The sequence below is a fragment of the Engystomops pustulosus genome, chromosome 3 (genome assembly GCF_040894005.1).
Source record: "Engystomops pustulosus chromosome 3, aEngPut4.maternal, whole genome shotgun sequence".
NCBI lineage: Eukaryota > Metazoa > Chordata > Amphibia > Anura > Leptodactylidae > Engystomops > Engystomops pustulosus.
This window is the reverse complement of record NC_092413.1, coordinates 147,440,616-147,465,612: the sequence shown is the minus strand read 5'-3', so window position 1 is coordinate 147,465,612 and position 24,997 is coordinate 147,440,616. Positions and strand designations below refer to the sequence as shown.

General features: G+C 42.3%; 1 protein-coding gene across 2 annotated transcripts in view; it reads right to left on the bottom strand.

The window, feature by feature from the left end:
- LOC140122079 (phospholipid scramblase family member 5-like) overlaps positions 1–17,705 on the bottom strand; it is a 37,466-nt gene extending 19,761 nt beyond the window's left edge. For both annotated transcript variants that reach the window (XM_072142487.1, XM_072142488.1), the window contains exons 1-2: positions 17,234–17,705; positions 3,060–3,134 (exon numbers count right to left, since the gene is read on the bottom strand). In XM_072142487.1, the coding sequence (XP_071998588.1) occupies positions 3,060–3,134; positions 17,234–17,660 (502 nt within the window). In that variant the 5' untranslated portion in view covers positions 17,661–17,705. The remainder of the gene's footprint in view (positions 1–3,059; positions 3,135–17,233) is intronic.
- Positions 17,706–24,997: the final 7,292 nt, after the last annotated feature.

The following is a 24,997-nucleotide window of genomic DNA, read 5'->3' as shown; positions in this document are numbered from 1 at the left end:
ATATTTGGTGGGGGTCTTTTGGGGGGGGGGACAGTTCCTCTTTAAAGGGATCATGTGCTGTGGACATTTCAATAAAGGGGCTCTGCTTTGGACATTTCATTAAAGGGGGCATCTGCTGTGGACAATTCATTAAAGGGGGCATGTTCTGTGGACATTTCAGTAAAGGAGGACCCTATAAGTGGACATTTCAGTAAAGGGAGACGCTGCTGTGGACATGTCAGTAAGGGGGTGGGTTCTGCTGAAGGACATTTCAGTAATGAGTAGCGGCTGCATTTCCTACCCTAGGGCTTGTACTTCAGTCATTCACTTTTCCCATTTTTTGGGGGGAGGGTGGGGTAAAATTAGAAGCCTCGGCTTATACGTGAATATTTACAATATGAGGGGGGGATCAGATGCAGAGTGCACAGAGGCCAAGGGGCAGCCAGGGACAGAATCCACATCCCCTACACTGTCTGGAAGATCTGGTCTGGACGGTTATAGAGGATATAGAGTAGTACTTAAATCCGGGCACATGTTGTTTTGGACGCTGGGGGGCCCTAGTCATGTAAACAGCCCGGGCTCATGGGACACTTAATCCGCCACTGGCTGTGTAACAAACAGGAGAGGAGAGAGAGACCCGTCTTCAATCCTGTAGATGGATTTGCCATAGCAATGTAGAAATAACATTGTAACTAAGCAGAATATCTTAATGAAAAATGTCCACAACACTTCACCCCACATAATATCAAAAATAATCTAAAATGACAGTTACTATTTAAGTCTTTGCTCATTGACTACTCTCTAGAAGAAGTAAGCTTCTGCTTTTATACAAGAGGCATGTCTTTGTTAGCAAATGGAGTATGGTGGCTGCTATGGTGGCATTGGGACTGTCAAAGGCATGGCTTCTATAAGAGACCCTGTTTGTGATTCTGATTGACAAATAGGGCATAATGGATGTTATGAAGGCACTGTATGGATATCCCAGTAGCTAGGTACAGTATGTGTCTAGGAAGTGAAATCTGCAAAGATAGATCATAGCTAGAAGAAGTCTTTATGTTGTTCTGGGCCTGATGGAAAAGAATGGGAGTGAAAATGTCTACAAGCAGAGTAAGAAAGTAGCAGGTGTGTGTGTCCATTGCCGTGTTCCTAAATGTACCTTTCCAAGGCAGATGTTTTTTATGGGTCCGTAGGGGGGTTGGCCACAGGAAAGGGTCATTATACTTTGTGGGGGTAAGTAAGGTCAATACTGTGTTTGGGGGGGGGGATTAAAGGGTGTGGTTTAGGAAAAAAGGGAGGGACTTTTGTCCCCCTTTCTTTAGCCCAAAAGTTCAGAGGTATGGGTTACTGTAGTTCAGATGTTATTCATTTGAATGGAAACTAAACAGTGACTTGTATCAGCCACTACACTGAGGAGGAGGCTGTATACTTCTTGTTCCATTCTCTGTGTACCAGCTGCTGAGAACATCTGATCTGTGGGGTGCTGAGTATCTGACACCCACATTTCTTAAACTGGAGAACTATTATTACTCATGAATATTTTTAGCAAAAAAAAAAAAAATTTAATGTTAAAGCCTGCATTAACAACTGGGAATTCTTGAAAACTTGCAAGCCTGTTCATTTTATACTCTACCTGTCCTTAGTTTCTATATTGCCTATACAGTACATCTTATTATGCTACTTGCTACTTATACTAGTAGGGTCAGTCATATGAGGGTATATTATAGCACAATGTATGGAAAGCACCAGGAGAGCAGAGATTTCAGCAGTCCACCCACATATATGTATATATATATATACACTCCCACTTTATTAGGTACACCTGTCCAACTGCTCGTTAACACTTAATTTCTAATCAGCCAATCACATGGCGGCAACTCAGTGCATTTAGGCATGTAGACATGGTCAAGACAATCTCCTGCAGTTCAAACCGAGCATCAGTATGGGGAAGAAAGGTGATTTGAGTGCCTTTGAACGTGGCATGGTTGTTGGTGCCAGAAGGGCTAATCTGAGTATTTCAGAAACTGCTGATCTACTGGGATTTTCACGCACAACCATCTCTAGGGTTTACAGAGAATGGTCCGAAAAAGAAAAACCATCCAGTGAGCGGCAGTTCTGTGGGCGGAAATGCCTTGTTGATGCCAGAGGTCAGAGGAGAATGGGCAGACTGGTTCGAACTGATAGAAAGGCAACAGTGACTCAAATCGACACCCGTTACAACCAAGGTAGGCAGAAGAGCATCTCTGAACGCACAGTACGTCAAACTTTGAGGCAGATGGGCTACAGCAGCAGAAGACCACACCAGGTGCCACTCCTTTCAGCTAAGAACAGGAAACTGAGGCTACAATTTGCACAAGCTCATCGAAATTGGACAGTAGAAGATTGGAAAAACGTTGCCTGGTCTGATGAGTCTCGATTTCTGCTGCGACATTCGGATGGTAGGGTCAGAATTTGGCGTCAACAACATGAAAGCATGGATCCATCATGCCTTGTATCAACGGTTCAGGCTGGTGGTGTGGGGAATATTTTCTTGGCACTCTTTGGGCCCCTTGGTACCAATTGAGCATCGTTGCAATGCCACAGCCTACCTGAGTATTGTTGCTGACCATGTCCATCCCTTTATGACCACAATGTACCCAACATCTGATGGCTACTTTCAGCAGGATAATGTGCCATGTCATAAAGCTGGAATCATCTCAGACTGGTTTCTTGAACATGGCAATGAGTTCACTGTACTCAAATGGCCTCCACAGTCACCAGATCTCAATCCAATAGAGCATCTTTGGGATGTGGTGGAACGGGAGATTCGCATCATGGATGTGCAGCCGACAAATCTGCGGCAACTGTGTGATGCCATCATGTCAATATGGACCAAAATCTATGAGGAATGCTTCCAGCACCTTGTTGAATCTGTGCCACGAAGAATTGAGGCAGTTCTGAAGGCAAAAGGGGGTCCAACCCGTTATTAGCATGGTGTACCTAATAAAGTGGCTGGTGAGTGTATATATATATATATATATATATATATATATATATATATACATATTTCTAGAGAATACTATGTTTTATAATAACATGGTTACCTTCAATAGCCACAAGTAATTGCTTGTCTGTGCGACTGGAAATAATGTATAATTTCTTTGACTGGCAGCTCAGTCCTGTAACAGAAAGCAATGATTACGGTACATCCTTTCTAGTAATAAAATCCATATAACAAAATAGAGTGTAATCATTATGTACATAAAATTGTGCACTTGTGAAATGAATGTAGAATGCATTAAGTCATCCACTGTATGAATATTCAGGACAAACATTGAGCAGCCAATGTGAATTATAATATGCACTCATTATCATCAGTGTTGTGTATAATTTAGGTTTATGTTGGTTTTAGGGGACACATAATTATCTATTTGCGCATATAACATTATGTAGAGCAGTCTCACATTTTATTGCTTGATTTTAGAAATTGCGCATTTTTTGTAAACTGCACTTATAGCAGCAGGATATTCACCAAAAGCTGCAATAGAGAAAACACACACACTATTGCCTATGGGAGCAGAAGTAAAGGGGGACTCACCCTATCGTTTCTAAACTTTTCTTGTTAACATTTTAGCATTGTTTAAGGGAATAAAACAGCATTTTGTGGTTCACGTAAAGGGAACCCGTCAGTAGAAATTGGAATGGTAAACATGGCTGTGGAGTCAGAAAAAAATGGACTGACTCTGACTAATACATTGTTACAATTAGTTCAAAGCTGTATGTGCTGAATATTTTTTTCATAAGAATTTGGGTTAATTATCTGTGTTCTATTTATCAAAGGCTTTAGGTTGAGATTAATGTGGGTGCACCTTTATCTCCACCCCTACAGATCACAGTAAACAGGCACTGGGAATGCTTGCACTCATCTAGCAGTGCTAGAGTGACCAGAAAACCAAGACTAAGGTAAATGCTAAGCATATCTTACATTTCAATAAACTGTGAATAAATCAATTGTCCAGTGCTTTACATTGTAGTTTGCTTTTTTCTGAGCTCATGTTTTCATGATTTAGTTGAGATGACTGTAGGAACATGCTCAATAGTGATGCTTTTCTCCTACAGATCTGAGTGGAAGGAATGTCTGCACTTATCTTAAAACTGCTAAAATGATCAGGAAAACTGGATAAAGGCAGGATTGTCCAAAAATTGTTAAAAAAAACAGGACATAAAAATTGTCCAAAAATTGTCCAAAAATTGTAAAAAAAACAGGACATAAGAAGCTGAATGAAGAGCAGATCCTGCCACAGGGGGCACACACCAGTATGTCAGTGTGCTTGATGTCCGTCAAGACTTCAGTACCAAACTCTCTGCCCCTATGACTTCATAGAACCAAATAATACCTCACTTCAAAGTTTATTTTCTGGATGATACTACCACACTAGCTTATGAAAGAAACATGAACTTGAAGGTGTTAGGCTGTTTGACAATATATTGGTAGTGGTTTATATGGTCAGTTTCTGATGGCAGGTTCCCTTTAAGCTTTCCTTATTATAATTTCAGTGTTTCCGACTAAAATTTTTTAAAAAGCTGCCTTGAAGTAAATCAGCTTCTCAGTGCACAACCCACTACAAATGGGGTCACACCCTGGCCTAGGATCTTTAGGTGTCTCTAGCCTAAGGTGTCTCGTGCCCATACAATGAGACCAGTACCACAAATAGTACATGATAGATGAGGTGCCAAGTACAGATTTTGCATTAGTTCCTATTGCTACAAATGAAGCCAATACTTAGCTATGCTGATAATAAATTACATGCTGAGATGCTAAGAGGATATGTTCCAAAATTGTATGGCTATTAAAGGGCTCAGAGGCTTGTGTAAAAACTGCAAAAGTTTACTTTTTTTTTAAATAGAAATAAATTTAATTGAAATGGTTCAAAACACATCATTAAATCCAATCTTCTGCATGTGTCTTTCTGCCAGAAATGTCTCAAGGAATATTTAGAAAAATCATATAAGAATAAAATGAGCATTTAACATTATTGGTAAACGGTGAGAAATGCTAGCATTTTTAGTACTCGGATTTCACAGAGAACTCCTTACTTTAGGACTGAAGTTACTGGAGAGTAACTCCAGTTACTTTAAATGGTCTCTAGGTGGTGCCACAACACCATTTCCATTCGTTAATTGTATAAATAGACTACCACTTATTATATTATAAAGTTACTAGTTTCTTTTCTTCTTATACTTGTACTTGCGTAGCACTATGAACACACTGGGGCACATTTACTTACCCGTCCGTTGCGCGATCCCCACTGTGTGTTGTCCAATGATCATGGACTCCAGAGCGATTCACTTAGATTGTGCGCCCGATTTCCTGCTTGTGTCACACCATCTTCTTCCCGGTGCATGTAAGTGCATGGCTTGCGACACAAATTCAAATTTTAAATCATGCGCTCAGTCCTAATCCGGTGGATTGTCCAATGATCCATCCCCCAATTTGTGTTGCATGAAAGCGTTTGCGCCAAAATCCGATCATGTGCTCCACAATCCCCTTTTAAATGTAGTGCAAACCGGTAATCGTCGGAATAACCAACATTTGTGCGGTCCACTCACCCTTAGTAAATGTGCCTTACTGGGGCAGATTTATGAACACTGCCTAAAGGTTGGATAGTGCAAAGTTAGACAGGCAGAATTTCCAAGTGTCTAATGCAGAATCATCAATCTGTGATTCACATGATATGGAATAAACAATTGGTTTTCAGGATGGGGGATGGTCCACCATAATGATAATGGTCCACCATCCCTGATAATTGTGGGGATCTAGAGGGGATTCCTGAAGTCATTAGTAGTATAGGGCAGCTCTAATGAAGTTGCAGTCCCCTTTTCTCCAGATTGCAGGAAGTCCTGGCTGATGGATCCTTCCCAAATAGACATGCAACACTGCTACCAACGTATAGGCAGGCTAGTTGCGAATAGCGCCCTCTCCAGGTTAGGAGCTGTCGAAGGGAGTCATGAACCTCTAGTAAGTCTCTAGCACTATATTAGGTAATAGCAGTTGTAGCCTCTGCCTAGAAATGCAATAGTTAATTGGGTGTAAGATGTTATCCAATTATGTGGCTGTATTGTAAACTGGATAAGTGCTGCCACCTGACCAGAGGAAATATAAAACCCCTGTGCAGTGGGAGCACATGGTCTTTTGTCTCAGTTGGTCCAGTCTTTGCCTGTCAGCAGTCCAGACCACATGGTCTGAGTGAAGAGAGAGACAGTGAGTAGCACACCTTCAGTGCTGTCGCAGAAACCAATCCTAGGATTTGAGTCAGGAGACTCTAACCTAGAGCTGCAGCTTCCATCCTGCATATACCATCAGGCTGGTGCACTATTCCTGCGGACCCCTTTCCACGACCACTCCAGTACCAGAATCCAAAATTCCAAAACGTTTAGGCCTGTTGCCTGCTACCTGTTGTTCAATAAAGAACTGTAAGTTGATTTGCACAACGTTGCCTCTGTCTGATCCCTGGATATAGCTGTCTACCACCACGGGCTTGCCCATCCATTACCCAGGGACTTATCTTACAGACACTCAGGGTTTGCCCCAGGGAGAAATCAATACATCACCCTGTCCCTCCATATTTCTTGCACACACCACCTTCTGGAGACCTGCCAGTCCCCATACCAAGCACTGTGACATGAGCATGCCCTAGGCCTCAATCATTGCCTCCAGGTCCCAAGAAAAGGCTAGGCCCTAGTGGGGGATGTTGCAGACATTTATCCCCTATCATATGAATGAGGGAGAAATCGCTATTACAATAAAAACCCTTTAAGTAAAATCTTTCATGGGTCCCAACACTGTACAGTTACATACAAATATTACCCAATATCCTTTTGTAAATTCCTAAACCATTGCTGACTTTTGACTTCTTGGTTTAGTCCTTGCTTTGGATTGCTGTGGCCCTAAGTCAGTAACCGGCTGACTTGTCTTTGGCCTCTTGGCTCTGTGATCCAGGAATAAATGCTGATAAAGTAGCAGGTCTCAGGCAGAAGAACGATGCTCAATGTGATTGAGAAGGGAGGAAGGATACTGGTTGGCTAGACATTATATATATATGTCATCTCAGTCATCCAGTGCATCTACAGTACATAAAAAATAGAAAGTTTACTGGATAATATGGGAGATCTGGACAACTGATGACCCAACAAGCTCGGGGGCCCGCTGCCGGATTCACCTGTTGGCCAGACCGAGGTAGACATCGGGTTCCAAGGTTCCGCCGGATTCTAACTAGAAAACAGTAGTCTTTTGCTCTACCAGATTAATCAACGTGTTGATAAATTCTGGGCAGTATAAGACTGTCAGTTCTAACTTTAGACCAAGTTTAGGTTGGTCAAAACTGCGCGTCAGAATTTCTCGGAAAAGCCAACAAAAGTCTTTTTAGACTGGTGCATTTATAAATCCCCCCCAATGGCCCAAATAAATCAAAACTGGTGCAAACCACCTTTGTACTGTTTGCCTCACTAATGTGCAGTTTGCACCAGATAATCCAATAGTGTTGCCGCTCTTAGTTAATCTGGTCAGATTTTTTTCTTGGTGCACTTTGCTTCATGCCTTCAAATGTACAATTGCACTAGTAAATAGGTACTATATAATGTTTAGAAAATAATACAACCTTGTTCTGTTCTGACAGAATTGTGTTGAATCGCCATGTCAAATGTGGCGCAATTTAGAAACACAAACTACCACGCCCCTTTAGGTGCAGAGTCTTCAAAAGTGTTATACAAAATAGAACTGCGACACAAAAGTGGCTCAAACACATAATAAATACATGTTTTTAGTGAAAACTGTAGACCAAGAAACACAATAAAATATCTTGGCTAATGTGTCCTAACATACACTATGCTGTAGCAAAAGTGTCTAAAATTGTAAATGTGGCACAAAGCAAACTCTATTATCTAACCTTTAGATTAACCATTGAAGATTGACTTACAAAAATGTGTAATGAATCTCTTTGTTCCACTATAGCCGGTTGTGTCAAACTTATTTTCACCAGGGCCACATCAGCTCCATGTTTGCCTTTGAGGGGTCAAATGTCATTTTATTACTGTATAATTGTATCTACTCAAGCTGTTTAGTAGCTAAATTTATACAGCCTTACCATCAGCCCTAAGAGGGCACCCACAAAGCTGAATATATAGTTAAATAACAATAACCTGAGGCTGCGTCCACACCTGGCAATTGTGTTGCATTTGTGTTGTGTTTCAAAACACACACCCCACAGCATAATCCATAGCAGCCACAGTGCCCCACACAACCCCCAGTAGCAGCCACGGGGTCCCACACACACCCAGCAGCAACCACAGTGCCCCCCCAGCAGCAGCCTCAGTACCCCATATAATCCCCAGTGCCGCACGCCCCCGAGCAGCAGCCACAGCGCCTACCCCCAGCAGCAGCCACAGCACCTACCCCCAGCAGCAGCCACAGTGCCCCACACCCATAGCAGCAGTCACAGTGCCAGCGTGTCCAGTACTCTCCCACAGCTGCCACAGTACCTCCCCCCCAGCAGCAGCAACAGTGCTTCCCCCACGGCAGCAGCCACAGTGCCCTACACCCCCCAACAGCAGCCACCATGCCCACATCCACCAGCAGCAGCCACAGCACCTACCCCCAGCAGCAGCCACAGTGCCCCCCCCCAGCAGCAGCCACAGTGCCACTCCTAGCTGCAACCACCATGCCCCATATCCACCAGCAGCAGCCACAGTGCCCCACACCTCCCAGCAGCAGCCACCATGCCCCACATCCACCAGCAGCAGCGACAGCACCTACCCCAGCAGCAGCCACAGTGCCCCACACCCCCCAGCAGCAGCCACAGCACCTACCCCCAGCAGCAGCTACAGTGCCCCCCCCCCAGCAGCAGCCACAGTGCCCCACACCCCCCAGAAGCAACCACCATGCCCCACATCCACCAGCAGCAGATACAGCACCTACCCCTAGCAGCAGCCACCATGCCCCACATCCACCAGCAGCAGCCACAGGACCTACCCCTAGCAGCAGCCACAGTGCCCCACACCCCCAGCAGCAGCCACAGTGCCCCACACCCCCCAGCAGCAGCCACAGTGCCCAACACGCCCCAGCAGCAGCCACAGTGCCCCACACCCCCCAGCAGCAGCCACAGTGCCCAACACGCCCCAGCAGCAGCCACAGTGTCCCACACCCCCCCAGCAGCAGCCACAGTGCTTAGTAAAGTGTAATACAAAATAAATGATATTATGATCACTAAAATCATCTATATTAACAGCTGATTTATAGCTTATCTTCAAGTATGACAAATATTGACAAATAATAAAACATCACTATTATTAATTCAAAATAAAAAATAATAACTGGTGCTCAAGGGATTGTGTATTAAAAGCACAGTACGACTTGTGTCTCCAGTTGTATCCGCTGCACTACATATAAAGTGATACTAAGGCTAGATCAAGAGCTCGAAATAAGTAGTGTCTATATATGATTGGGGGTCAGAGTTGAGTAGTCACACTAGGAGATTAGGGCTATGAGTAATGTGCGAAAAAATGTCATGTCGCTATATCATAGAGGTATTTATGTGTACTAAAGCGTATCTAGTACGAAGATAGTAGGGGCAACTATATAGGACCAGGAAAGAGTATATAGGTAGCAATATATATATATACGGGGTAGAATAACCACACTGAGACTATAGAACTAAGACGATGTAGAGATACTAGCGATAGTCCACGAATCATAGACAATTATGACCAGGCTAAAGATCAGAGTAGTGTGACAGATGGTATGATAGCTGCTAAAGTTGAGACCGCTGTACCTGCTATACCCTCTATAGTCAAGATGCCCTATATATAGTCAAATTGTGTATTATCAGTAGACCACACTGTGGAATAAAGAGATATATTGCCTCAGCAACGCTGGCGGAAATTGTCACACAGTAGCTACTGTCATACCCCTAAATTTGAAATGACAGGTGATTGACTCTGAACGTCCTAAGTGCTTAACCCCTTAAGGACGCAGGGTTTTTAGGCTGATTTCTCGCTCTCCAACTTCAAAAATCCATACCTTTTTCATTTTTCCGTGTACAGACCTGTGTGAGGGCTTATTTTGTGCGTAACAAATTTTACTTTCCTGTGATGTTATTTATTTTAACATGCCGTGTACTGCGAAGCTGAAAAAAAATTCCAAATGTGGAATTTGTGGGCTCAGTTTTTACGACTTTCACTCTTCGCTCCAAATAACATGCCTACTTTATTCTTTGGTTTGGTGTGATCGCGGTGATACCAAATTTATATAGGTTTTATTGTGTTTTAATACATTTTCAAAAATTAAACGAATGTGTACAAAAAAGAAAAAAAAATTTTTGCCATCTTCTGACGCTAATAACTTTTTCATACTTTGGCGGACGGAGATGTGTGAGGGGTCATTTTTTGCGAAATGAGGCGACGTTTTCATTGCTACCATTTTGAGGTCTGTGCGACATTTTGATCATTTTTTATTTCATTTTTTATGTTATGTAAAAAAGGTGTAAAAGTCGCATTTCAGACATTTGGGCGCCATTTCCCGCCTCGGAGGTCACCGCCGGCCGTAACCGTTTTTATATTTTGATAGATCGGGCATTTTGGGACGCGACGATACCTAATATGTCTGTGATTTTTACTGTTTATTATGTTTTATATCCGTTCTAGGGAAAGGGGGGTGATTTGAACTTTTAATATTTTATTAATTTTTTTTATTTTTTAAACTTTTTTTTTTCTTTTTTTTTCCACTATTTTTTAGACCATCTAGGGTACATTAACCCTAGATGGTCAGATCGCTCATACCATATACTGCAATACTACAGTATTGCAATATATGGCATTTTTGCAGGTCATACATTACAATGAGCCACTGGCTCATTGTAACGAACCTGCATAAACCATGTAGCCTCGTGTCAAAAGAAGACCCGAGGCTACCATGGTAACCGATCGCCGCCCCTCGATGACGTTCGGGGGCGTGGTGATTGAAAAAAAAGATGGCGCCGCTGGCGACTTTGCCGGCGGCGTTTAGAGGGTTAATAGCCGCGATGGGTGCAAGCACCGACCGCGGTTATTAGCGGTGGGGGTTTTGTGCAAAATGCAAAAACCCCCACCTCTGTATGAAGAGGACTCAGCCCGTGAGCCCTCTTCATACATCCCTTATACCTCTGCGCCGTAGAGCTACAGCGCAGAGCGTTAAGGGGTTAATATCTGTCCTATACAACGTAGTCATTTTGCACAAACACTTTATCCCTCTGCTCAAAGTGATGGCTAAACTGCTGTATCCCTCTTCATAGTAGCAAGTGCAACGTTCTAATAGACCCTGTAATGACTAGATCACATTTAGATTGTATTAGGTGCTAGCTAACTGGAGATCTCATTCACACTGCTAGTTAAGAACCTAACATTAGCTCCCCTAGGAATTACCGTATATACTCGAGTATAAGCCGACCCGAGTATAAGCCGAGACCCCTAATTTTACCACCAAAAACTGGGAAAAACTATTGACTCGAGTATAAGCCGAGGGTTGGAAATGCATTGGTCACAGACCCCCCCCCCAGTATATAGCCAGCCTGTCCCCAGTAGTATACAGCTTGCCCCCAGTAGTATACAGCTTGCCCCCGGTAGTATACAGCCTGCCCCCCGTAGTATACAGCCTGCCCCCAGTAGTATACAGCCTGCCCCCAGTAGTATACAGCCAGTCCCCAGTAGTATACAGTTTGCCCCCAGTAGTATACAGCCAGTCCCCAGTAGTATACAGCTTGCCCCCAGTAGTATACAGCTTGCCCCTAGTAGCATACAGCACTGCCCCCAGTAGTATACCGCACTGCCCCCAGTAGTATACAGCACTGCCCCCAGTAGTATGCAGCATTGCCCTCAGTAGTATACAGCACTGCCCCCAGCATTAAAAAAAAAAAAACTTATATACTCACCCTCTGGTGGCCCGACGTGCAGCGCTGCTCCTCCGATGTCCGTGCCGCTTGTCTTCAGGCTTCCGCGCCTTCTTCTTTCTTCTGCCGGGCGCCGCCATTGCTCTCTCTCGGACGCGCCGCTGCTGACGTCATACTAGGCGCCGCCAGGGGGAGAGACATGGCGGCGCCCGACAGAAGAAAGAAGACGGGCGCGGAAGCCTGAAGACAAACGGCGCGGACATCGGGCGAGGAGCGCTGCACGTCGGGGCCACTGGAGGGTGAGTATATAAGTTTATTATTTTTTTAAGTATTTTTTACAGTTTACACGTTTACATTGACTCGTGTATAAGCCGAGTGGACGTTTTTCAGCACTTTTTTTGTACACGAGTATATACGGTAGCTCCCCTAGGAAGCTAATTTTGCACGTTCTTTTCCATGCAAAGTTATAAGGGAGACGCTAGATAGCTCCACCTTAGAGTAAATATCGAGGAAAAGTGGAGACCATACGTCGATCCACCCACTGTACTAGTTATATAGAAAATAGGAGGGAAGGTGGACTTAGACCGTCATCCCTATACCCATGTTAGTGCAAGAGGGGAATTACAGACAATACAGTGGCTACTCCCCATTTCCCCATCTAGTCCAATATAGGTGAAATTTATGAATATGTTATCCCAGTAAATACTCACTTTTCACACACACATATCCTGAGCTGATTATTTTAAAGCTATTGGGAGTGGAATTGTCGACTTATAAATTGTCGACTAAAAAATAGTTTTTAACATATGGAAATAAAAGTTAAGTCTCTAAGGGTTAATAATTGCCAACTCTGGAATTACCCGACGTAACACAAAATTATGAAAGGGGTGCTCCAGAGCACATTCGGACCATTTATCATGCAGTGTCGGACAGAATTGTATCACACCCTCTATGCACTCACTAGTTTGCCTGTGTAATGTGCAGGGTGCACCAGATTCATTGTCAATTGTGGCACAATTTTTTTTGGGTGCACCTTTAAGATAGAGCACGGTCCGACTGAGCACCAGAACGCCCCTTCATGTGCAGAAGTTTCTGTTGCGTCAGCCGCGACACAGCTTTATAAATACATTTGCAGGAAGATGGCACTGAAAGGAGCGTGCAAAGTCGGACAAAAAACTGGTGCAGGGGCTTAAATAAATGTGGGCAACTGTGTTTATTACTGTTACATTTCTGTTCACTGCATCCCTGTACAACATCCCTGCCAACGCAACGTATTGCAAAATACTGCTCCTAATAGATGCAATACGAATCTTTGAGCTTGATCACCTCAGTGAGCCCTCAAGTGTCTATAAATGGTAATGCAGCTATACAATATATGCCTAAGAAAGAATACAGGGCATGCCCAGGCAAGTGCGGGGACCCAGAGCTGCTGGGGAGCCCCACATAAGGGTGAAGACACACATGGCGTTTTTGGGCCGTTTTTACTAAGTGCGTTTTAAGATCGTTAAAAACGCATGCGTTAAAAAACGGATGCGTTTTTTAACGCATGCGTTTTTAACGATCTGAAAACGCACTTAGTAAAAACGGCCCAAAAACGCCATGTGTGTCTAAGGCTGTACTATATTTCTACTGTGACATTGCTATATGTGACTTGATAGTATTTATTATTCCTGTACTGTGACATCACTGTGTAATTATTTCTGTAATATCACTGTGAATTTTTTTCCCTGTATTTTTACATCACTGTGTTAATATCTCTGTACTGTTACATCACTGTGTGCAGTTTTCCTATATTTTTACACCACTGTTTGCATTATTCCTGTAATGTTACATCACTGTGTGAACTTTTACGGGAATTTTAAATCATCGTGTGCATCACTGGGTCTATTATCTCTGTACGGTGATATAACGCAAGTATTATGCATGTACTGTGACTACGCACTGTTAGCGCAATTCAATAATATTTACAATGTGTTAACATTGGGTCAACATAGTGTTTGCATTGTGTTAACAATGTTTTTGCGTAAATGCAATGTTGACGCAATGTAGACGCTACATTAGCACCATATTAATGCAATGTAAACACGATGCTAATGCAGTGTGTGAACACAACCTGATGTACAAGTATACTGTATTGAGATTAAAGGAATTATTGCAGCTGAGCTGCTCTACTCCCACACCCTGACATCTGATACGGCTCTCATTTGTGGCTATTAACCAAAGGAACATTCTTGGTAGGCAGACATGTTCACAGCACCTGTGATTTATTAATAATGAGTCACAAGCTTTTCAATGTGTCCTAGCTGCTATGTGTGTGTCTTTTTATGTGAAGACGCCTTTCCTATCCTTAAAGTGGTATGAAATCTGAGCTTCCACGTTACCAGAAGACAGGTGCAGGGAACTGTAAATGTGACCAGACAAAATTATGCAATATATGACATGAACCAGCTCAGTTCATTGCACAGTTATGTTGTCATTGAGGCTGACACGCTATACACTTTCATCAAACTGAAACTTTTGGCAACGCCTAAAAACCTTGAATCTTAACGAGTGATGAACACAGAGAGACAACTTCAATCTCAAAGAATGATCTCAATGTACTAAAGTTTAAAGGGAAAAAGCTGATCAAACATGACACATCTGATCAGTACTAATCACAGTATAGTTTATACACTGGGGTGTATCGATCGCGATCACAGGGTGTGCAACCAGGCCCAATGCTGGGGAGGGCCCGCGTCTGCCTGAGATAGGTACGGGTCCTCCCCAGCACTTACAGAGGAAGTGATGGCGGCACCTCAAAAAGGCCCCATGCGGAGCTCTGCTGGACCTGTCTCTCTGACCCAGGAGCACATGATGTTGTGCGTGAATTTATTATGAGTGGGGGGCTGTTATGAATTTTATATAACATGGGGGAGGTTTTATGAATTTTATAGGATACGGGTGGCTGCTGTTATGAATTTTACATGACGGGTGGGGGGCTTTTATGAATCTTATATTATGGGGGGCTGCTGTTATGCTTTTATGAATTTTATATGACATGAGGAGCTTCAATTAATTTTATATATCATATATAACTGGGGTTCCCTGTGTATTATTTAATATCTACAGGTGGCAGCATGTTCAGTTGTATGGAGTGGCATTTTGCAGCTTGGGACATATTAGTTATCCAGGAGACACTGGGGCACATTTACTAAAGCCCATGCAGCAGTTTTCTGTTGGACTTTGCATGTTCTTTCTAGAGCAAATTGCTTGCAATGGTATTTAAGAAGTGTCCGCACCACATTTGTGTCGCACGTAGCCCTTTTGCACTGAAGGGTGTGTTCCAGTGCTCAGTCGGACTGTCCGACAGTATTGTGTTGCACTCCCCATGATAATGGTGCAAACGAGTGCCACCAATCCTGAATCTGCCACCCCCTGTACACTACACAGGACATTGCACTGCATTAAATGTGCCCAATAACTGTGATATATTTTTAGTGGCACAGTGTGGCAAGGAGCTGGATGGCAGGCAAATCCTGCAGAGACAGCTGGGAGAAGTTTTTCAGGTTGTATAGCTGATGTATAATTGTCACCTGTGAAGAACCCATAGGATACAGAAAAGCATGGACCAAGCGAACACTGAGGGACAAGGAAGCAACTGTGACTGATTTAATCCGTCAGCAATGTCCATCTCTGCTCTCAGCCTTATTGTACAGTACATTTATTGCCACTATATATTATATGCTGGTATATATTTATGTGTGCAGTACATTAATTTCTGGTATAGAGGCAGTCCCCTACTTAAGGACACCAGACTTATAGACAACCCCTAGTTAAAGACGGACCTCTCTGCCCTCTGTGACCTCTGGTGAAGCTCTCTGAATTCTTTACTATAGTCCCAGGCTGCAATTATCAGCTTTAAGGTGTCTGTAATGAAGCTTTATTGATATCCCTTGGTCCCATTACTGCAAAAAAATTAGAAACTTCAGTTGTCACTGGGGCAAAACATTTTTTGTCTGGAACTACAATTATAAAATATACAGTTTCGACTTACATACAAATTCAACTTAAAAACAAATCTATGGAACCTATCGTGTATGTATGTGTAACGTCTTTATGTAAATTCTCAAGTTTAATGTGTTAGATGTGGACATAATAATTATAATAATCTTTATTTATATAGCGCCATCAAATTCCATAGCACTTTACAAATCATTGATAAAGGTTTTCGTATATGGGGCCCGACACAAAGTTTGCACCAGGGCCCATTACAGTTTTGTTACACCACTGACTATAGCATGAAGTGGGTGTTATCTCCAAGACACATATTTCCCCTAGCTTGACAGACTCCAGGCCCTTTTTTTCCTATAATGTCCCTTAACCTGCCAGCTACTGTAAGGTTAGAAAGATACCACAAGGCCATGATATACCAAATGATGGTTTCCAAGCCCAATTACCATTAGTTATGGGATGCCATCAGTTTTAGGCTATGTACTGGCACTTCTATTTACCTGCACCCAGAGTCAGATTTATGCAGAGGCAAAGAAAGGTACTTTTAATACCCTTTCAAGTAGAAATAGAGGAATCTAGCACATCACACACCAAAGCATTTTGGAGTTTTAATATGAAACAATAAAATATAAAACGTTTGAGAAGTGCTTGATTTCTCTATTTATGGAACTTGGATTTATTTGGAATGCTACTTTACCTGCAGCTCGAAGGTTAGGATTTTTCCATACAAAGAGTATTATGCAGGAATCCATTTGATTACATGTGTAACGCTAAGAAAGTTTGAATTTTTAATACCCTACCTAGAAATTAAAATCGCAGAGCTGGATACTATTTTTGTTCAGTAATGGATCTACGTTCTAGCACTTCGCACTGTCCTTTATATTCTGCACTAGTGTTTCTTGAGATCATGATCGGCAGTACTGAAGCAACTGGGGAGTGCCCATTATGTTCAATTTTTGAAGCCAAAAGCAGTTGTGGATCCTAATTGATGAAAACATTGACAGAGGTTCCTGGTTTGGACATCAAAAACTGCATCTGAAAAACTGAACATCTGAACACACCCTTACTGGCCCTCTAAATTCAAAGCAAAATATACAATCTTATTCATCAACAAGCTAACTCTAAAAACCATTGCCTGGCACATCTGAAGTAATGTGGGAGGCCAACATTATAGTTTAATTATTTGTAGCCTTTGCAAAACATTACTTTGGAAAACATGGAAATACACCTGCTACAACCTTCAAGGGCCCGAAGCCAAAACTAAAATATGGTTGTCTATAAGTGATTACTGCAGTTTTACTCAAGAGATGAAGATTACAAGAGATCTATTACTAGAGGATAGGAGCTAAGTATGTCAGAAAACACCTTACCTTGCGATTTGGCTTTTGATGTTATACAGAATTGCTGAGCACTTGCTAAGATCTGTAGCTCTGAACAAACTGATTCATCTAATTCTTCCACTACCGGCAGAGTTCTTTGAATCCTCACCTCCCTGTCTGTGGGTCTGCTCTGAGATGAAGCCGACACCGAGGTGATGGGAGAGACTCCTTTCCTGGCGGATCTTACACTCTTTGGATCAGAACACTTTTCAGTTTTGTTTGATCTACATTCATGACTATATTCTTTTGCTCTGTATAAACGTCTCTGCATTTCTTCTTTTTCATAAGAAGGCTGTCTGCTTGAAACTTCCATACATCTGCACATCTTCTTCTCTTTCGGGAGCTTAGTATAATGCTCAATGTGTTTCTCTCTATAGAGATAGCCAAAAGGTGAGGGCTGAGAACGCACGGTTGACATGTCAAATCTTAGTCTATAAAATAAGGCACTGGGATTTTCCTGCCAGTCCAGTCTGAATGATCAATCCTGAGAAGTATCCCCCTTTAGTAACCTCAGTCCTCTTTGCCTATTGGAGTTACCATCTCAACCACCCGGATGTTTCCTAATTCTCTGCAGGGGGCTGTCCGGCCTGTCATCCAAGGAGATGGGTTACCATGAAAGAGAACCAAAGTCAACTAAATTCTTGCTGGGATTATGGGCAAAAAAGAGACTGTAGACATTCTTTACTCAGGACAACTGTCAATCAGTTTCCCAGGTCAAGATTCACACATATCCCTTGCTCACAGTACCGTAGCATGGTGTCAATCTAGCTGACATCTGTGGTTATCCTTCATGAATCCTGATTAGAAAAGTGCTGTTTTTCTAAGAAAACTTTACTTATAGATTTTACAAACTAGTCAAGAGAGCACCTTCCCTCTGCATTAACACTAATCTAGTGAAATTTGTGAAATGATTTTTGAATGAATAAAAAAGAATCTCTATATGAGAACCAGAACTAGGATCAGAGGGAGCTCTTGTAGTTAATACTCTGATGAACCACATTACATCACTTAGCTTGTTAGAATAGAGCCTATGCTGCGGGATGAAGTACAATGCCCTTATTGAGTACATTGCGGGAGCAGTTCTGGGAAATGAGGCTGTTGTTGGCTGCAGTCTACTCCCAACTCCACAGACAGACAAGAGAATGAGAACTCATTGCCATGTTTACTTTGGATCAGATACCAAGAAAGATTCTCTTCACCATCTGACAGCATGACACATCCACATGGACCACATGTTTGCTCAACGACTAGTGTCTTTTACAATAGGATTGGGGATTGGATTTCTGCTTATTGAAGCTTGCATCGTTTTATAAGTAATGCCAGACTACGGCTGTCTTCAGTACAATGTAATGCTTTTTATAGCCAATATGGTTATTGGTGTGTCTAAAATGTTATTTAATTTGGAAGCTTTAAATATTGTTGATATTGTATATAAGTGGTCCACCTATGTACTTTACTATATGGTGAAGATTACTAGGGGTTATGTAAATTCAGTCTTCATCTAATGCAGAATGGTTAGAAGTAACAGTCTGTAGACAAGTAGCAGAGGTTTTGTTACACGGGTTCCTCCAACCTAGAGAACCTTGTGTGCACCATTATATCAATGGAAAAAGCAGTTACACCAATGAAAGGTCTTGTTCTGTGAACTGTCCGTCAGCCACTTTGCACTTTTTCAAGTTCCTCTAAGGTATAGCTCAGGCCCGCAGATCCCTATTTTTGTCATATTTACAACATGTTCAGTGTCTATGCCCCGAATTGCCTCTTTCCAGCCAGCCCTATGTAAAATGAATGGGCCAAATGGAGTACCTGCTGACTTATGCCCCTACCTCTGAGAATGGAGACTTTACAATGTGAATACTCATACTGAGAGAGCTTTAAAGTGCCAATGTAAATGGTCCATAAAGAATATTTTTCAGCAGCATAGCACACCCCATCCACAGCAGCACATGGGCGTCTTACCTCTGGGTCACAATGCTGATACCTTTTAGAGTAAAAGTTCAACATTTGAAAAGGTTTAGGCCTGGTACACTGCCTTCCACTCATAATCTACACACCAGTCCTTCACTGTATTGAGGGATTATACAATGGTGGCCCTGAGGATAATTCATTCGTAAGGCTAGATTAGAGATACTCATAGATATGGTACAAAAGCCATGCTATTTATTAATATATACAATGACAGGAAGTTTAACAATGTGTGAATAAAGCTAAGAAACTCCAAAAAAGTATTTAGAAGATATTAAATGGTTTATGGGTTGGATAATGAGACTGACAGAGCACAGCATACAAGGTACTTCAAGCAACCATGAAACATAATGTTTTCTTAGAAGCATTTTCTTTCTTAACTCCTTTTATCTTAAGGGTCATTCCCATCTGATAAAAAACATTTGTGATCAGTGAAAATGATCCTCTAGAAATACCACCCATCCTGACTGTAAAGGGGATGGAACACTAAACGCACTGTGCCCCTATAATAAAATATAAGTATTGGCCTACATTTATTAAAGTGTTTGCGCCAGTTTTCTGTCTGACTTTGCAATGAAAAGAACATGCAAACTGCTTGCACTTATGTATTTATAAAGTGTCTGCACCACTATTGTGTCAAGGCTGTTCAGTGTCCGACAGGACAGAAAAAATGTGCACCTAAAGTAGCGTGTTAGTGCTTAGTCGGAGTATGCACCACATTTATTACTGACATGCACCACAATTCTGTCTGCACCAAAATTCTGCAGCATGGGGCTTTTTTTGGCATTAAAAAAGTTTCAAAATATAGTCGCATTGAGGTTTTTTGAGACTTTTCACTGCTAAAAAGTCTCACACGGCTATTTACACCACTTCATTAATCTGGTATAAACATAGAAGTGCTGCTAGTGCAACGCCGTGTAAAGCCAGATTCATTACTTTTGCAAAAAGTCTCAAACTTACTTTAGTCACCTGCTGGTCTATGTGGTGAAACTTTTTATGCATTTTGAGACTTTTTGAAAAAAAAAAATCCCAGATAGTAAATAGACCATAAGAACATTTATTAAAGGGCCAAAGCCTTGAGCTCCAAAAATAGACATAGAACTGTGCCAAGGAGCTGGTCTAATGCATAAAAAGTCCCATCACATACATCAGCAGGGGACTGGAGTAACTATGAGACTTTTTGCAAAAGTCTCAAGTCATGAATCCAGCTTTGCACGGTGTTGCACTAGCAGTAGTTCTATGTTTAGGCCAGAATAATGAAAAGGTGTATATAGTCCTGTGAGACTTTTTAGCAGTGAAAAGTCTTAAAAAGCCTCAATGTAGCTTCTTTGAGCCTTTTTACGCCAAAAAGCCCTGAAAAACCAATGATATACTGTATAATGCCCTTTATATCTATGTTTCTCTATGTATCTATAAGCTAGTGCTCTGGCTCTTTATCTTACCTCAATCAATCCTCCATTATTATTTTTACAGCAATGGGGGTATTTATCAGGTATTTATCAAGCTTCTGAGTTTATTGTGATAATTTCCCCCTTTCCACCACCTCCATGCAAGGGGGGGCGGGAAAGAGTGGCTGGGGGTTGGGCGCGGCGGAGGGGAGTGGGCTGGCATGGGGTGTTCCTGTCCCCGTGCCTGTGCACTGAATGCAGCAGGCAAATTTTCATATTTGTGCCTGGTGTAGAAATAAACGCTGCACAGGGCCCTGTTGAATACATCAAAAGGCCAGAGCACGGTTAGTTTATATGATATGATATGATAAATAACATCCTGTATGTAGCTCTTTTCACAATATTAAAGGAAACCTACCATTTCAAATGGTAGGTATAAGCTGTAAACACCGAGCACCAGCTCAGGGTGAGCTGGTGCCGGTGCTTAGTTTCGTTAGTGTTAAAACCGCGGTATCGCGGTTTTAACACTTTTTAAACTTTATAGCAGAAGCCGCTTCGGCGCTGCGCGCGACCGTGCGCGCGCAACGCCTGCGCGCGCAACGCCTGCGGCATTTCCTATGTAGGCGTGCGCATGATCGTGCGCACGCAGCGCCGAAGCAGTTTATGCTATAAAGTTTAAAAAGTGTTAAAACCGCGATACCGCGGTTTTAACACTAACGAAACTAAGCACCGGCACCAGCTCACCCTGAGCTGGTGCTCAGTGTTTACAGCTTAAACCTACCATTTGAAATGGTAGGTTTCCTTTAAATGTGATGACAAAAGCTTTGGCAAAAGGTAGATCATTTCAAGCCAGAAAGGTTATAGATGCCCATTGGATAAGGCCAAGGTCTCCAGATAAGAAAGAATTCATAGATCGCTTGAATGCGATCATTCGATTAGAATATAGCACATGCGTAAAAAGAAATAGTATTCCGAAATTTGAAAAAATATGGGGTAGGAGTTCGATACATCTGGTCTGCCTTCGGCTTCTCTTATAAGACTAAGGGAAAGTCTAGAATACCAATTATCATTGGCAAAACAGGTAAGGATAAGTTTTTTGTCTTTTTTCCCTTTTCGCCCCTTTTTTCTTTTTCCTTTTCCCCCCCAAAGCATAGGATTGGGTCCAAATGGTTTCAAAGGAGCTGTCTCGCAAGGGAGGGGGGGGGGGGCGGGTAGAGAAGGAAGGAGCATGGTATTTACATACTTCCCTCTATGTTTTACATGTTTGGGGTGTAAAAGGTGGGGGGGGGGGGGGGTAAAAACATTCAATAAAAAATATTTGATCAAAAAAAAAAGTGTGAATATACACAAAACACAAAAAATGGACTCTGGCCGCCATTGGCAGCGCTTTATACACTTATATCAGAAATGAGAAATAATCATTCAGAGTTACTATTGCCATTGCGGCAGAACTAAAATTGAAAAATAAAATTGAATCCTAATATACACCAAATTTCTCAAAGATGTTTGTCACACTTTTGGAGCAAATATTATATTATTATATATTATTATAATATATTAGTCTAAAATCAGCCAATTGAAAGCTGTCCTAGGTAAGAGAAAAGTATATAACAAGATACATTTGTTAAGTATTAAGAAATGGTTTGTATGTAAATAAATCTTATGCCATTCATGGTTAGATGGGCTTTTCATAACCCCCAGGGCAGATTTCATACTGATGACCTGTGCTCAGGATAGTTCATCCGTAGGTTATAGTTTCGATGGGGTCAATACCCAGACTCTCCACCAATCAGCTGTTAGAGACCCTATACAGTTGACATTGCTGAAAGCAGAAAGCTTCATCCATTGTATACTATCACTCCTATTCAAGGGATTGGGAGCTGCAGGTCCTTTTTATGATCACTATAGAATGGTAAGAACCTTCTGCTTCTGGATCCATCCTTATATTTCTATATTTCAGCACATGGAGGCGGCTGAGCCAGCTGATTGGTCCAGGGTCCAGGCGTACTCCCTAGTCCTCCATTAACATTTAGCATGTTCATGCAATCAGCATAGTTAAGAGATAGTTAGTAACCTCGGGTAATGTTCATAACCAGGCGTAAGAAAAAAAATATTTTTCAAAATTAGACAAAATATTGCAGTCCTCTTGCCCCAACATAGGACACCTGTATTAAAGGGGTTGTCTGCGATCATAAAAAAAACCCTTGGGGGGCCAGGTTAAAAAAAATAAACATGTACTTACCTCCTTTGCCATGATTCTGGTCCGTGCCCCTTGTAAACAAACAGGGGGGCGGAAGCTGCGCTGCATTCACGGCCACCCATCCCGCATGATACAGCCCTGGGAATTGGGACAATTTGGCGTGGCAGCCACCTCAGCCGGCTAGAAGCTGAATGCAGCACGGCTTCCATGCCCCTGTTTGTTTACATGGGTCACGGACCAAGGGATAGCAACACTGGAAGCTGGGAGGAACCACAAAGGTAAGTAACCCACACCATTCTGGCCACCCAAGGGTTTTTATGCTCTCGAACAACCCTTTTAAATACAGATAACTACTGCCACTATCCAGCACTATCCAGCACGTTAAGGAATGTTTTGAGACACTAAAATCTGAGTATTTGTAACCCTTCATTTGCCCAAAAAATGCAAAAACATGGTTTGGTATATTACAATAGAAAACAGTGAACAAAACATAACACATATCTATTTCCAGTTTCAAAACCATAACACTTACCAGTTTGTGACACATATAAAAGTAACATGAAATCATCATCATCCTTATATTATAAATACAATTCCTCAAAGTAAATAAGTCACATTATATGATTCTGTTTTCTAGCAGATCCTAAACATCTCCATTTTGTTCCTGAGAAAATGAAATATTTAGTATTTTTTCATGTGTTCTGTTAATATAGATGAAAATGCAGGTTAAAAATATACCATGTATAAATGCATGTTACACCATAGCCATTAGAACGTCTATGTATTCAAAACGATATGTTCATTCATTTTACCAAGGGCAAAAAGAAGGGTATGTTTTTTTTCCTTGTGGATACTACCAGCAGTAGTACCTTGGGAAGTTTCACCAACATCTAGTGGCACATGTAAAAACATATGTATATGGAAAAATCCCTGGGGGCCAGTGACAGGTTAAGAAAAAAAAGAACACATACTTCCCCTGCTCCAGCTCCAAGTTCCTGAGGGGTCACAGGACCCACTTCATTCAACAAATGGACTTCTCGGACCATGGATAGTAGTGGAAGGGAAGTCCCTTGGAAACCCAAAGCGACATCCCATTTTCAAGGAGGCCACTCATTGGATAAAGCAGGTCCTTCGACTCACTGAGACATTTGGTCAGACACATGGCCCAAAACTGGAAAAGTCGGATTGATGCAATCACCGGTAGCCAGAGCAGAATGGGTATGTGTTCATTTTTTATTGCTGGCCCCCAGGAAGTTTTCTATATTAACGGAAAACCACTTTAAGCCACATGAGCCTCCCTGCTCTGGGTTAAATCCATAGTCATGTTTTAATGGGTTATCTACTTTTCAACAAACAGCAGGGAGCTGCGGTGGAGGTTGTTGGAGCCCAAAGGTGAGAACAAGGATTTTTTTTGGGGGGGGGGGAGGGGGATAGAGGCTGTGTATACAGGTTAGGCAAGAGGCTGTATATACAAGGAGGAAGAGGATGTGTATACAGGGGGAGAGAGGCTGTGTATACAGGAGGGGAAGGGGCTGTGTATACAGAGGGGAGAGACTGTGTATAGAGGGGGTAGAGGTTATTCATTACTGAGGGAGGCTGTGTGCAGCTGAGGAAAGGCTAAATTAAGGCACCTAACAAATGATGGGTGCTGTATATACCATAATCAGGTGGCTATAATTGGGAGACTACACTCACCGGCCACTTTATTAGGTACACAGGTACTTTATTTAGGCATGTAGACATGGTCAAGACAATCTCCTGCAGTTCAAACCGGGCATCAGTATGGGGAAGAAAGGTGATTTGAGTGCCTTTGAACGTGGCATGGTTATTGGTGCCAGAAGGGCTGGTCTGAGTATTTCAGAAACTGCTGATCTACTGGGACTTTCACGCACAACCATCTCTAGGGTTTACAGAGAATGGTCCGAAAAAGAAAAAACATCCAGTGAGCGGCAGTTCTGTGGGCGGAAATGCCTTGTTGAGGTCAGAGGAGAATGGGCAGACTGGTTCGAGCTGATAGAAAGGCAACAGTGACTCAAATCGCCACCCGTTACAACCAAGGTAGGCAGAAGAGCATCTCTGAATGCACAGTACGTCGAACTTTGAGGCAGATGGGCTACAGCAGCAGAAGACCACACCGGGTGCCACTCCTTTCAGCTAAGAACAGGAAACTGAGGCTACAATTTGCACAAGCTCATCGAAATT